This window comes from Poecile atricapillus, chromosome 1 (assembly GCF_030490865.1).
Source record: "Poecile atricapillus isolate bPoeAtr1 chromosome 1, bPoeAtr1.hap1, whole genome shotgun sequence".
Taxonomy (NCBI): Eukaryota; Metazoa; Chordata; class Aves; order Passeriformes; family Paridae; genus Poecile; species Poecile atricapillus.
Window position 1 is genome coordinate 40552322 of NC_081249.1, and position 15612 is coordinate 40567933.

The window sequence follows — 15612 nt, forward strand, 5'->3', positions numbered from 1 at the left end:
TGTGAATGTGAAGGCAGATTTCATTGCTCCCAGCCAGATAATCTCTGTGATGTGTGCTCAGCTGCCACATGGACCTCATCTCTCAAAGCTTGCCTTTGCCAACACACTTAGAAAGATGGCTCCTACCTGGCTGGGCTCGGTACTCTCAGCACCTGCAGGGAAATAAGTCAACCCCTCCACCACCTCACCTATAATTGATCTCTGACTGCTGGCCTTTGGAACAGAGCAAGAAGTACCCCAATCCAACACTTCCTATGTCTTTTTTAATCACCTCATCAAATTCTTCCCTTAATCAAAACACAGCATGTACAAGTTTGAAGGGCAATGTGTGCACCTTCTCCATTTCATTCACTACAAAGTTATGCACTTACAATTGCAAAGAACAGTACGAAATAAACCAGCTCTCATGTTACAAAGGAACTGAGCCAAGTATTTTTCCCCGATTTATCATTCATGTCTGCACAAGTTTTAGTGGCTCCAATTGTACAGGGTACATCTGTTAACGCAAAAAATCTCTCTCTCTCTTCAACCCATCCTCATACTTAGGCCTTTGAAGGAAGTCTTTTCTGACAGGAATCTTATTCTACTGCCATTTAATAACACTAATCAATACTTATTGAGAAAAAAATACATTCTCACTGGCAGAAACCAAGAAAAACTTGGAGACAAGGAGGGAGAGTTGTCAGATGAGGTCTCATTTACCAAAGCAGTAGGTCTCCCTTGGCTAATTCCCAGATAGCCACATTGCACAAACAATCTGATCCTCTCATTGGTTAGGCAAGATGGAGGTGCATCACCACCTTGCAACCTGACTATTATAATCTTCAGTAACAGCTACTTCTGCTGCCTCTTCCCTTGGCCACTGGTGAGCTCTCTGCTCCCGCAGCAGTCGCCGCTCCTCTCGCCTCTTTAGCCGGTTCTTCTGATGCTCCTCTTGCTTGGAGTACTGGAAGCGCTGCAGGAACAGGTCCTTTGCATATTCATACAGCTGCACGTCCAAGAAATTCAGCTCCTCTATCCGTTGCCGCACATCCTCGCCGATGTCCACGTTGGAGGCCCGCGTAACATTGAATTGGGTGAATGGGGAAATGAATTTCAGGTTGAATGTCCTCTCAAAGAGATACTGTGTTTTCCTCTGAAATTCCGTCAGCCCGAAGAAGGCCATGTTTTTCAGATTGTTCTTGGCGCTTTGGAGAAGAATCATATTTCTCTCACTCTCATTCATAAAAGTCAGGTTGTAGCACCCCACCAGGCTGAGGTCTGCCAGCATGCGCACCTGGCGGTTGCTGGCCAAGTTGTAGCTACAATCCATGAATTCCTGTAAGCTGACTCCAGACCAGTCGTCTCCTTCATAACAGGTAGGCAGCTCGTCTGGTGTTGGGCTTCTTCCATCGCACATATGAAGGGAGGTTTTCCACGTTGCACCCCTCTGGACATGTTTCCATTCACTCAAGTACCGTGACACTGGATCCCTCAGCATGGTGATGTAGTAGAAATTCCTGAAACATATAATTAAACACAGTTTTAAGATTTCAGTGGATTTTCCTATTTATTTCCCCAGTAAAACTGTTACCCAACACTAGCACCACACCCTTCACTTTTTTCCAGTACAATGTAGGCACTTCAGGTGACTCTTTCTGAGACAGTAAAATCTTCATAAATACCATGAATAAAATACAAGGTAAATTGGGAGAGAGATATGAAAGAAAATAAGCAGTTATCAGAGAAACAGAATTACTTTGACCTATCAACTGTTCAGTGATAGTTACTTTATATAGAAACCAATTAACTGAAGTGTGCTCCCCTCCACATTGAAGCATTAAACACCAGCAATATCAGAAACTGTGTGAAAAGTGATTGAAATAATCCAGCCACTTTGCTTCTGGACTGAGACATGCATGTCTCACAAGATGCTCAGGATGATGATCCCTACAGGACTTGGGCACAACATAGGAAAAGCATCAGCAATTTCATGTGGATGGTGCAAGTGGTAAAAATAACACCATGTGGAAGACTGGCATGAGCCATCTGCTTAAGTAAATTATTAAGTGGGTTGGAGTGAAGATAATAAGAGACCAAAAATCCATTCATGTGACTTAATTTTAGGCAAGTGCTTGATTGAAATTAGTTACAATCATGTGGTACAAAAGCATTTGTTGGTGTAAAGATTATTATTGTTATTCAACCTCATCTGTCAAGAATACAAAAGACACACCAAGATATACTGATTTGAAATAGTGAAAATGACCACAGAACACACATTGTCAGTTCATCTTCTTGCTTTTAAATTCAGTTTGTATGTCATATTTATGGCAACCTGAAAGGGACTGCAATTAAATATGCATCAAGGAGGCTTTCACAGATCAAGGTTTTTTTTTTACCGAGGGATGTTCTGCTCAATAATAACTCACCTGAATTATAAGGTGATATCATAAACACAAAGCAAAACTGAAATACTTATGATTTCTCTCAGCTAGAATAACCAGAAGAAGATTCATGACTGAAATTAACACAGGATCTAGTACAAAAATAGGCTCATGCGTTTGCATGACACATCTTACTGCAAACTAAACATTAATAAATCATGAGCCCTAAGATTTCTTAAGGAAAGTCTGATCTCAGTATTTTTTCTTCAGCCTGGAGAAGGATGAAGAGAGTAAGCAGGAAGCAGAGAAGGATGAAGGAAGTAAGCAAGAAGAAAGCTTGCTGAAGACAAGCTACCCTGTAAATAAACCAAAATTTTGGGAGCATCATCTCATCCAAGAGCTAACTCGAGTAAAATGAAAAATATCAAAATTTGTAATAACCTCCAAGAAAATTACTTTGCTTTTACAGGTATCACCCACTTCCTGCCACTAAAGATTCACCATCTCCATGAACCTTAGGTTAACCATAAAAATATTTATTTCCTTACATACTGCTAAATACACAGATATATTTCCCAGTGTAGGCAAAGCAAAGGGAAACAGGTCTGAATGCTTCATTCTTATTCATTCTGAATTTTCCACCTACAGGTCCTGTAATATATTTTCCAGAATAAGGTTATGAGACCAAACTATGGACTATGTCGTGCTGCAGGGTAATTTCCTGAGCTACTATCTAACGGAAATAGCTGTTTCAAGACTTATTTCACAACAGAAGCTTTATTGGTGGAAGGATTTAAACTTGGGAGTGTCATGGATGTATTTTCACTATCACTTGTATTGTAAGCCATGATTTCTGTCAGCATCAGATGATACTTTGAAGGATGACATTTCCAGAATCATTTGGAGCTTGGGTCTTCTCACTGCTGCTCACACATGGCCAAACTGCACATCAGCTGTTTTGGTCCCCTTCAGTTACTCACACAGCCCACATCGACAGGGGACCCAAGAAGCACACAACCTTTCATAGACAGGTATTTCTAAAATCCCTCTTCTGCTGAAGAGCAAGAAATCTTCCTATGTACTCTGAAGGATAGTTCCACTATGAAAAAGCAGGTTTTGGGCACTTCAGGCACAGCATTCTCTTCTCAGATTGGATGCTCATCTCATCTTGGCTCTACACTGAATGTATGAGAGCACATTAAGAACTGCTTTCCATTTTACAGGGAAAAAAGGGGATGCATTTCACAAGTGCTGTGCAGATAAAACAGCTCAACTTTCAAACACCCGTCAACTCTGAGCATAAGAAGCTGTTGTTGCAACATCCACCAGGAACTGATAGTGTTGTGAACAAAAATGGCTGAAACTCCACGGGAGCAGAGATGAAAAAAAATGGACAAAGACTGGCAGTCTTTGCAAACATCTGCATCAAAAAAAATGGGGTATTGGCTTAGTCTTTGTATTACTGCACTTCCTCTCTTCAGGTAATTTTGGATGTTAATATGTGGTAACAGACATTTAAAAATTGCTCTTGACAATTATTTATACCTCTAATAATAGTTCTGTCTTTCATCTCCCATCTCCAGCAGTCCCAGTCAGGTATGACTCAGGGCAACAACAATTAACAAAAATACCTCCTTTGCATCAATCATTTCCATTTCATCCCTGGATATGTAAATGTGTTTGATGTACAATAAACAGGAGTACAAAGCAAATGCATGGAAATGAGAACGGCACATCTTTGCGTAACATCCGCAGCTTCCCTTCTGCATGCTGGGCCAGAAACCTTCATCAGCTTGCTGCTGCTCCTCCTTGTGACTACCTGACTTCTGCAGCTGTTTTCACTGCCCAGATAAATCTGCTGCTGGTTTCTGCAGCTTCCAGAGAGTTGCCTTCTTGTGTTATCCACTGAATGGCTTCTTCATCTGGCTGACAACCTATAAAAGCAGCTTGACGCTCATTTAGTTTCTGAGGGGCTGATAACTTATGCCGCATTCACAGTTTACAACCTTCTGATTAACCTTCTGGCTGTGACCCCCTGTCACCTTTTTAATCAATCTGAGGTTAGAAGATCTTAAGATTTCCTCCACCTAATCCTGGACACTGTCCAGATGACACTGTTACATGCCACCCCTGGACTGGGGGTATGCTGCACTGAAGTGCGCAAAGTTTTCTTTCAGAGAAAAGGGTGTCACATCTCTAGAATAATGATACAAGTGAACACACAAAGGCCATGAACATTTGTTTCAGCTAGATAACTATATAAATTATAAAATTATCTTAGGAAATTGTTTTCAAATTGTTTTCAAATGTTGACATTTATGGAATAACTATAGAAGCATTTTGGAGCCCTCAGTGCCTCATATACAAGCATTCAATCACACTGGGAATAGCCAAGGAGTCAGCTCTTAATAAAGACAAGAATTAGGCTGTAAGAATATGAAACAGGATATGGCCTTTCTTCACTGTTCAGTAAAACAGCATAAAGGTAGCTAAATACTGAATATGCTTGAGCCACTCTGAATACCAATGTGCACTTGCTCTCGTTGGTGTAAATGACTCTCTTGCATCACCCATGCTCACATGGCAGTGTTGAGCTCCATGACTACCCACTGTGGGAAATACTGAGCAAATAATTAAGTAATGACTTCTGTTACCCTGTTTGTCAAAGCAAACTCATCACAGACATCTTGGCTTCATTTTAATAGACTTACATCACTGATTACTGAAACTACTGTCACAGACACACTCAGTGCTTAAAGGGTAGCCAAAAAGAATATGCTGGTATGTCAGGGAGAAGATATTTCACAGAAAATATTCCAAATTAATTAAAACCCATGCAAGTTATATCTATATACTATATTTATGTAATCAATATCTGTATCAGCATGTGCATGTGTTTGTATGTAAAAATTCACACTGAAATCAGGCCACAATCTGCATTTGTCAATGACAGAAAAATGCAAATGCATAACTGTGTGTTTGCCAATGTGTCTTGTGACTGTCTCTATAAACACATGGACATGTAAGAGCAGTCCAGATATCATTTCAAACACCACTGCACTAGTCACAGCGTTACCTCCTCCTGAAAGGAAATTTTATGAAGCTTCCCCAGATGAAGCAATCTCCTTTTGAGCATGATGTACTGAAACTAATGGATTATTGACATTGTCACTGTGGGATACTTGATTTTTTGGACAGGTGATGGTCACAGCAAGGGCCTGATGATCCATGCAAGGACTCAAACAACCACCAGTTTGAAGTGTGGGCTGCCCACTGCTGTTTACCATAGAATTATAAAGTACCTGGAAATTCCTAAGGCTCTAGTCCTACTTGCATGAAATCCAATCTCTTCATTAGCATTAGGCAAAGAAAAACTCTAATTAATAGAACAGATAAAACTAGCTTCTACTTATAACCTAAGAACATGTATTTCTTCCACATTATAAGGTATTTTAATATAAATACTCTAATCTTACATTAATCCTTCAGTAGTATTGCATTAATTCTTCAATAGTACAGTTTAGAAATTAATTTCAGGGGAGCAGAGCCTGCTATAAGCAGAGGCGATCCCAAACCAGGGCATTTTGCCTCTTCTATCACCATGGAACAGATGTCCCAGCTGAGGGAGATTTAGTAAAATACGTGAAGGATCACCACACACTGTGAACAGAAACATTCTATAGGGTCTCCTGGGGAAGAAGGATGAATGGCATCTTCATAAAAGAAGAACAGCGTGTTCATGGCAGTGGATGCAGAGACAGAAGAGTATTTGAGAGCTCTTCTGAGATGGGGAAAAAGAGTCACCAGAGAATATTTTGGAAAACACTAGCAGACAGAAGAAAGAAAAACCAAAGTGACTGACAAATCCAGGTGCACCATAAAACCATCCACATTGTGGATCTTCCTAGTAGAAAGGAAAATAAAAGCCCTGGTTAAGTTTATGTCCCAAGTGGAGATAAGAAGTTAGTAGCTTTAATTGTGGAAGTGAGTGTGCTCCTGAGGAAAGGTCTGAAATACCCACCAAAAGCCATCCTGTCAGCACATTTCTGCTACCAACAGAGGTTGTGGCAAGATGAAGACTTAAGAAGGATCAGCATTATGTGAACAAAAGCCTTATACTTCCCGGTTTTATCCAGATTCTCACAGGCAGCAACAGAGTTAGCCCACAATCAGTAACCTCTCTTTGGGCAAAGTACTGCCAGTATGGGTAATGGTGAAAGGAAGAGGGTAAGCAAATGAAACAAAGGTAAGTATAATGCAGCACATGTACAATTAGAATAAGAACATGCAACAGGAATGATGGAGGAAGACAGAAAGCAAAGAAACATTGTCAGGCTGATCTGAACTTGTCAAAGTCACCCCAGTGAAATGCAGATGTATCAGCTCAAGGCTGGCAGCATTTCTGTGCAGAGCGTCACTGCATCCATGGTGTGCTTAATTTACAGATAAACTGCCCAAAATAACAAGAACAGACTGTATACTTATCCAGAACAATGGCACTGTAACAAAAATCTATGAAACAGTGCACAAAATATATGCATGTCCATCTGGCTGCAGGAAACATTGTACAGTTTATCCACCAAGCCAGACAGATAAACCCTAGCTGTCCCACAGACTTCTGCAAAGATGAGGTAGCAGGAGCATGTAGGCTTCTTAAGCTTAGTGTCTGTCACAGGATGCTAGACACTGGGATGGAATGGTTTTCTAAGAAATCCTTTACATAAGTTTGTGACCTTAACACTGTTAGCTGTCCTTTCAGGTTTGCATGGATTTCTTTACAAGACTATTATGAAAAGAACAGTCAGCACCATTAAAAAGTGAAGGTTTATCTACTCTTACCACATGCATCACCTGCTCAGCATGTACCAACAGCATTTAACTGTCTGTTTTCTCAGAGGATCTGAGCACTCCCCACTTCTGCAGTTTTTATCTGGGATGATGAGCACTTTACTTAAAACAATGGCTGTAATATTCTATACTCTTACTCCACATTAAAGAATAACTTAGCAGAGTGAACCCTGCACTTGGAGGCAAAGGGTCCTTGCCTGAAGGGACCTATTCACAGAATGCAAAGTTCAGGCCAACATAAAAAAACTAACCACGAACATAACTTTTTGTAATGAGGAAGAAATAACCACAGGGAACCTCCATTTCACAACTCTTTGTACCTATAATACATCTACCAGTCATGGTACAATATCTCTTTCTAAACATGCTTATAGAGTTGGAGCATTCCCCAAAGTAAAACAAAGTTTCAAAGCAAGTTCTGTATTGCTTCATACAAATCTCCAATCCAGCAGTTAGAGAAAGAGTCCATTATAATTTTGTTGTCCTTACTGATATTTCAGTATATCAGTGTGACAGAGGGAGGGCTGGGAGTCAGACAGCTGGGGTTGTAGTTCTGGTTCTGGTAAGAAAAGGCAGTTGCTTGGGAGGTAATTTGTGATGACACAAACTGTTACATGCAAGAGAAATGTGGTGACTGGGCACTGGGAAGCACTTAAGAAATGTGAAACCTTATATTTCCTTGCATGTTAGGAGGAATACACCCTGTCACGGGCTTCAGTTTCTTTTACGGTAATTCACTGCTTTCATCACAAAACTCCCATTTTTTCTCTTTAGATATTGCAAGCTCTGTTTTCTTTAAAAATATCCTCTGAAATATCAGATTAAATTCTGTATCCATGCCATCAAAAAAACCTCAGGAAAGCTTTATGGCACTGGTTTGTTTGGTTTTTTTTGCACAGTTGTTGATCAGAAGATTAGTGTCCTACACCTGATTAAAGAATGACAGATAACAAGGAGTGTCTTTAGAGATCATTCACTCTTTGACATCAAACAATTTTTAACAGTAGTGATTTAGGGTAATCCAGATGGGTAGAAGAAAGGGAGTGAACCTTTGGCAACACAAATGCTACGCATAAAACATTAGGAATTTTTCCACCTGAAGAGTCCAATTTTCCTTGATGTGAAGCTGGAGCAAATTCAATAATGGCATAGAGCTGTGCAAAGATACGAGAAGAATGAGATATTAGGTAAGCTATTTTAACATAGCACTGGTTCATATATTCATATAATACAGAAAAAAGATGAGTTTCAAAATCCAGCACTACATCTGTACTGAAAACAATGGTAAGAACCACTTTTGTGGGGATTCTATTTTTTTTCTTTCTTAAATACTTCAGGAATGAAAACAATTGGCCTAGGACTATGCAAAATGACAATTTCCTTTTAAAATGCTGCCTGCTTTTAGAGTTAGGACATGTGATTTTGTACTTTTTTTAAAGTAATGAATAATCATGACAATAATAATAATCACATTCTTGACATCACATTGCCACATGCCCTACAAAATTATCAGTGAAAATGTATCTTGGGACCTACTGCTGTTAAAGGATAGTGGGAGTGCTGAGAATTTTTTTCTTTACATAGGAGGATATAAACTTGTGAGATTACAGATTTTAATGATGTATTTCAAAGATATGCCTAAGACATTAGGTGGAGATCAAACAGCAGCCTTTCAACACCTAAAAGAGCCCAGTGAGAAGATAAAGCAAGGCTTTTCCCTCTTGTGCATGGAAGGATAGCTAATAAGGGACAATAGTCATAAACTGAAAAAGCTGAGAATAAAAGGAAAACCATTTTCATTATGAGAATAATTGGGCATTGGAAGGTTTTACCAGCAGCAGTTCTGCATCCTCCGCTTGGAGATTTTGAAGACTCAACTGGACAGAGCTGTGAGCAACCCATCTATGCTCAGTGGTGGCCCTGCTCTGAGCAGGGGGTTGGACTTCTCCTGAATCCACTTCCCACCCCTGAGGCTGTGGGATTCAAATGAAAGTCCGCTCTCAGCAAATGTACAGTCGTGTCAGACAATACATGAAACAAGAACCAACTCACCAGATACATTATCCCCATTCTCCCTTGTTTTTTCCCAGCTACCCTATGAACAGTACAGAGGGGTTTTTGTCTCTTTTAAGAGATTGTATTTTTTTTTTTTAATATGATTTTAACTAGGGCTATAACACTCCAGATCAGCACACCCTGAATTATTGAGCAACTTCATGAGTATTTATTTCAATGACGTTATTCAATATAGAGTCTCCAGAAACTGGAAAGGACAGCGCAGCTGCTACATGTCCCCAAAGAAATTAATTCTGTTCACAGGTATCAAGTCTGAATCTTGAGCAGCTCCTAGGCTAATGAAATGATGTGGTTACCCATGGTTTTAATCCCAGTATTTTAGAAAATGCACATGGATAGCATATGAATATGTGTGAGCTCTCTGAGCTAATATAGGTTTTTCCTGTGTGCTGCCTTCAGGATTTAGGCATAAATTTTCAAACACAGAGCATAAAGTTGGGCATTTTACTCTATATTTAAACATGTAGGTAAGCTCAGCCTCACTGGCAGTGAAGAAAATAGAGAGTAGTATGAGCAGATATGAAGAAATTTGTTGATTTTAGGAAAAAAAGATCTCAGAGACATCACAGTGCCCTACCTACCCTGCCAGCACAGATAACAGAACTCAATTATCCCTTTCCCAAAGCATCCTAGTTCCTTTTAAAATATCCTTTTCATGCCATTGCTCCTACTGAAAACATCTTGTGAAGGCTGCTTCTTACAGTTAGGAACACAAGTCTTATTCCCAGACAAAACCTGGTCTACTTAGATCCAGTTGTTCTTGAGTTGACACTGCAAATACAACAAGGAGATTATAAATGTAACATCAGAGAAGGAGAAATAGCATTTAAGCAGAAGATCAGAGAGGAATCACACCTCTCAACTTTCAATTTACAAAGCTGAACTACTTTTTATTGTCTCCTCTGATAAGAAAAGTCATAAGCGACCAAACTGCACTCCCCAAAACCCTTGGGTCATGCTTAGATCCCTTCACTGAGTTTTCTAACATCTCAAATTTTCATGCTAGCTTTTGATAGGGGGCTTACAAAAGTAAGGAGCTCCTGAGATTTGTTCTGGGTTTTGATCATCACAGCAGTCCTTTCCTGGCATTGGAACTTGCACAACTTCAAAATTCACTATACATGGCTAGAATTGAGCAAATTTCATATGAGCCTTTGGAGGTGCCTTGTACAATAAACATTCCTTACTTCCACTGGCAAAGTACTCTCTGATAGACCCTCACATTGCATTTTGGTTTTTATGGGGCCACTTGACTCTGGAAAATCATACTCACTGTGTCACTGGCTCAGATGGTCCCTGCCCATGGCAGGGGGGTTGAAACTTGATGGTCTTTAAGGTTCCTTCCAACCTAAGCAATTCTGAGATTCTATGAAGACTCCCCCTACCTTTTGGCTGGTAAACACTCAGTTGATAGAGGACAGCTGTTTCTGCTGGCTTCAGATGCATGAACCATACACTTTGCACTACCAAACTCCATCCCCCCTATTTTCATGAAATCCTCAAGGTCATTAAGCAAATTCTATCAATATACTTAAGCTTTTAGTGCCAACATCATTAATGGAAACATGAAATAGGGTCAGAGTTAACACTAGCCCCGTGGAAATTCATGGATAACTTTCCTTTCTCTTTCAGCACATCCTGTTTTGTTACTAGCTTCTTGTTCATCAGAAAATTCTTATGCTCAGCCTCATGTTTTCTGCCTTGTATAAGAACTTTGCAGATGCTGGTCTATCAAACACTTTATTGAAGGTAAATCTCCATTCTGCTATCAGAGATAGATGCTGGATATTTACATGTCACAGCCCAGAGGCTGGCGGCCCCAGCTTTGGTGCACATGAGAACAGAGAGGTTGGTTGAGATGGAGAAATGACAATTTGTTTCAGAGTGAAGTGATCTGGAATAGAAATGTGTAGACAAAGAGATTTAATGGAAAAACAAACAAGCTTGATACAAATTGTAAATCATTTCTTGATGAGACACAAATCCAACAAAGTTCCCTCCGGTGATTTTTGTTCTTTGCCTAAATTATATCAAGCTCAGTTGCTCTAAGTATTCCTTAAATTGCTGAAAGGAGTGAAGGAGCAAGAACCTTGCTGAAAGAAATACAAATTCAAAATGCAATAATAATTCAAACAATGAGAATTGCATTTTTCTATCAAGCACACACATAAAACAACCCTTGTACCTCTTAAGAAACAGGGTGTGAGCATACAGAGAAGGAAATACTATTCAAAAGCAATAAATGTGTGTCTTACAAGATTCTTTAGAGATATGCAAGGCATTTGTGCTGGAAAGAATAAGAAATCTTTTGTGGCAATGGAGGGATCCATTGCTCGCATTACCCCCATTCTATCTCATCATTACTGTGCATAGCTGATTGCTGTGTCTCAAAAGAACAGTGTAAATCTGAAGAACATGTGGCCTCTTTACTCAAAATTGGTTGTTTCTTTTTCTCTGCCCTTGCTATGCCACTGCACAGAAGGGAACATGAAATAAGGGTGCACTTGCACTGCTGTCCTACTCACCTCCTCCCTGAGCTGCCTCTAGCCCCAGCCTGGGGAGGAAGTTCTGAACTTGCCTTTCTCAGGAAGATGCTACAAGTACAGGGGAAATGAGCTAAGGGGACGGCCCACAGCAGGAAGTGGCAGCGGAAAACAAGAGCTGGCCAGAGGAAAGAAAGGCGATGAGAGACAGGGGACAAGAGAAGAGCAAACCAGAAGACAGTGCTGCACAAGGGACCTGCAGTTTGAGCTGTTTATCCAGTATAGCCTTAAAGGGTTACAGGAACCCGTTTGTGAAGACACCCTCCTGAAGAATTATGATAGCTTTAGTAATGGGTAACAGCTTAGCATAACAGGATTCATAAAACATCCCTTATGCATACAGGACGAACTACAAAACCCTGCTCACAATCAGGTGCCAGTCTCTCAGAAGCTGCCAATAAGGTTACAAGTCCCTGTTTCAGAAGGAGTCTCATGCCTGGACAACTGAGCATTCCTCCAGCTCCAATGCAAAAAGGCAGGGACACAGAAATCCTGCCTATTCACTAACTTAAAAAACATAATGGTTCTAAAGGAAAAAATCCTTACATACTTTAATGCAGAATTATGAGAGATCTGCTATCACAAGGGTCCTGGCTGCCTGCAGGAATACACTTGGTTGGTAAAATTCAGTTTCAAAGAGACTCTGAAAAAACGATTTAAATGTAGCCAGATGCTTAAATCTTCTGACATTTACATTTCTTCAGTCAGATTTTGTTAGGTCTAAAACAAAGGAAAATTAGTTATTCTAAATTCAAGTACAATGTTTATTTTCATCGTCTCCCTGTTTTTTGAAGGAGCTGTTGCTATCCCATTTTATTCTCTCACTAGGTAACTCTTGCAGCACCAGCATCACCAGCATTCCTTTGTGCCTGGCTTCACTGGAAACCAGTTTGTGCCACAAGTATAACAAGCTTCCTTCTCCAGCTGAGTTTTTTCTCATTTCCAACTAAGAGCTCAGTTGCAAGCACTCTTTTCCAAGTCTGGGATGCTCAGATAAAAGTTCTGTGGGATTTTTCACTGCAATGCATTTTGAATCAGTACAGTATTTCTGCTCAATTAATAAAGTAATTAACAATAAAAAGGGCTCAGTAATTGAAATCCCTTTGAAAGTACACTAATTTATTCTCTCTAAGCTTTGCCTCAAATCTTTATTAATTCTGACGTCAAGTAAAATGACCATAAATTATAAATTATTATCACAAAATCCAGGCATCACAATCATTTTCTTGTCCTACATGCTGAGTTTTTAAATCCTCCCATAATGTAAACAACATGACAACACAGATATAAAAGAATTTCAGGTGATTCAACTAACAAATATAAGAGAAGTGTTCCCTATTCATACATTGAAATAGTTCACAAAACCTAGGGAAATTACCTACTGTAAAACAAAAATGCTATTTTTTTTCCTCCTAAAATTCCTCTTCTTCTAATGCAACTGTATAATTTTACCTGTAAGCCAATAAACAAGAAGATGTCAGGGTATTTCAATTGAATACTTCCATGACAGACTGCTGACTTTCCATTTTACACTGAACTTCGTGTTTTACTAAAATACTTTATAGCATCTGAGCAAACCTAGAAATATTTGGTATGAATATATATCTCTAAGCAAACCCAGAAATGTTTGGTATTGATAATATAACTCAAATGTAAGCAAAATTGCCATTTTCCTTCTTCATTGATCTAATAGGTATCTTTGTACATACATAAATATATGTACACACATACATACATAAAATCTCCACAAGGGGGCCCTCTAATCTTCCACAAATCTTAGCAAAAGCTTAACTTGTTTTCCAAAAATTGATGTCAGAAAGCTTTTGTCTACAGATACTGTGGCATCTTAGGGAAAAAAAGTTCTTTACCAACGAGAAGTGACTGTGTGATAGAATTTCACACAACAAAAACTGTAGTTTGAAAGGGAATCACTTTTTATGCACAATTTCCACTATACACTTGGCATGCACAGAACTTTGATCAAGTTTTTCCAAGTTCCCTACTTGCAATACCCAGCCAAAATGAGACCTTTTACACACAGAGACACAGACACAGAGCCAGCTCACACTCCCATGGTGAGGCAGCCTGGTTCTGTATTAGATTGTAATTTGAAGGCAAAACCCAAAGTGAGAGACCACGAGTGATTTCAGCCCTGTTATAATGCATCCCTAGGCGCCACAGTTAAGGTACAAATGGTATTAAAGTTATTTGCACTCAACTCCCTGCAGATATGAAAAACAAATTGTTTGTCATACCTTGTTATCTGCTTTAATATTCTGAATGTCTTACAGACACTGTGGTATAAGTCCTCATCTTCTTAACTCAACTGTAGCTCTGTGATGTTTTTATTATTTACCATACCTTTGACCTTGGAATACCTAAAAGAAATGGGACCAGCTCCTTCTTCTGACCTCAGATCTTAATTAACCAGGCTTAGTCACACATGCCAGGTTGTGGACTGCACTGCACCATCAATTGTGGATGTTATGCTTTGAGAAAGAAGCTAGTAAGATGAAATAAGTCTAGGCTTCTAAACAACTACTATGAAGTATTCCTTAATTTTCAAGAAAACTAGACAGAGATTATATAAATTCAATCCTGCAGGTACAGCACAAACCCACCAATCTGCTAACACAATCAAATTAATCTCTGCACCTTGATCTGCAGCACAAACTTTAAGCAAAGTTTCCATGATTTCTCAGGGATACAGCTGTGTTATAGTCATGTTTAACCCATGTCCATGACAGAGTTCAGGCTGCTGCAAAACTTGTGCATTCACATAAAATAAAACACCCAAGAACCGAACGGGTCTCCATAAGAATACTGGCTCAAGCAAGTCATCATGGATGCCTGTGGCTCTGTAACTTTCCTCTGAAATGGACAAATCCTAATCAATGAAGCACATCTGTACAGTGGCAAAAAAGCACTTCCCAGTCCCTTCAGGCCATGAACTGACTCCTTGAAGCATGACATTTGATTAGCCTTATTATCTCAACTCGTTTATACATAAATGTTTTCAGGGCCATGAAGCCATCCAGCCTTTATTAAAATCCAGTCACATTCTCTGAACTGATGTCCCCTTCTCTTCCTTCTCCCTTTTTGCTTTTTGTCTGTAAAAACAAGGAGGATTTTTTTTTTTTTAAACAGTGGGTTATCATCTTTGCAATTTTATTATTGTCAAATAATCTTCTCCTCACACATTAGTGCAGCAGACTGCTGCCATATGCAAAGAGGTCAGGCCTTCCAGTCTTTCCCCACAGAGATATTTGACATTGAGACTCAACATGATCTAGCATCTTTCTGAACTAAAGGCCAGGGGAATCATGTGTGGGACTTCATTTCCAGAAGTATTGCTCACGGAAATTAATGGACATCTGTGCAGATGCTGAATGTGAATTCAGGCAGCAGACAAAGCCTATCTGAAACTGAGCTTAAGGTCTAAGAATACCTAATGGTAAGCATGTTTAACTTTGGATTTCTTCCCTTCCCTTTGAAGAGCCAGAGTGCTCTTCAGGTCAGAAACTTTTCTTGCTCCAAAAGGGGTAGGATGATGACAGGGTTATGAAAGCTATTTTGGCATTAACAAGGAGCAAAGTTGCTGATTTGTATCCTAAGCAACACAAAGACTTGAACATAAAACATTCATTAGGATTTTTTTTAAGACTCCATAAATTTTTTCCTGTTTCATATAGAGTATTACTCAATGCAAGTATAGAAGCGATGCAAACAGGAAAGCAAAATTCAGGTTAAATATTATATCATCATGAATATTTTTCTAC

General features: G+C 39.4%; 1 protein-coding gene across 3 annotated transcripts in view; it reads right to left on the reverse strand.

The window, feature by feature from the left end:
- Positions 1-216: 216 nt before the first annotated feature.
- The window catches only part of HS6ST3 (heparan sulfate 6-O-sulfotransferase 3), a 267590-nt gene continuing 252194 nt past the window's right edge, over positions 217-15612 (reverse strand). For all 3 annotated transcript variants that reach the window (XM_058854467.1, XM_058854476.1, XM_058854458.1), the window contains one exon: positions 217-1499. In XM_058854467.1, coding sequence (XP_058710450.1) covers positions 794-1499 — 706 coding nt within the window. In that variant the 3' untranslated portion in view covers positions 217-793. The remainder of the gene's footprint in view (positions 1500-15612) is intronic.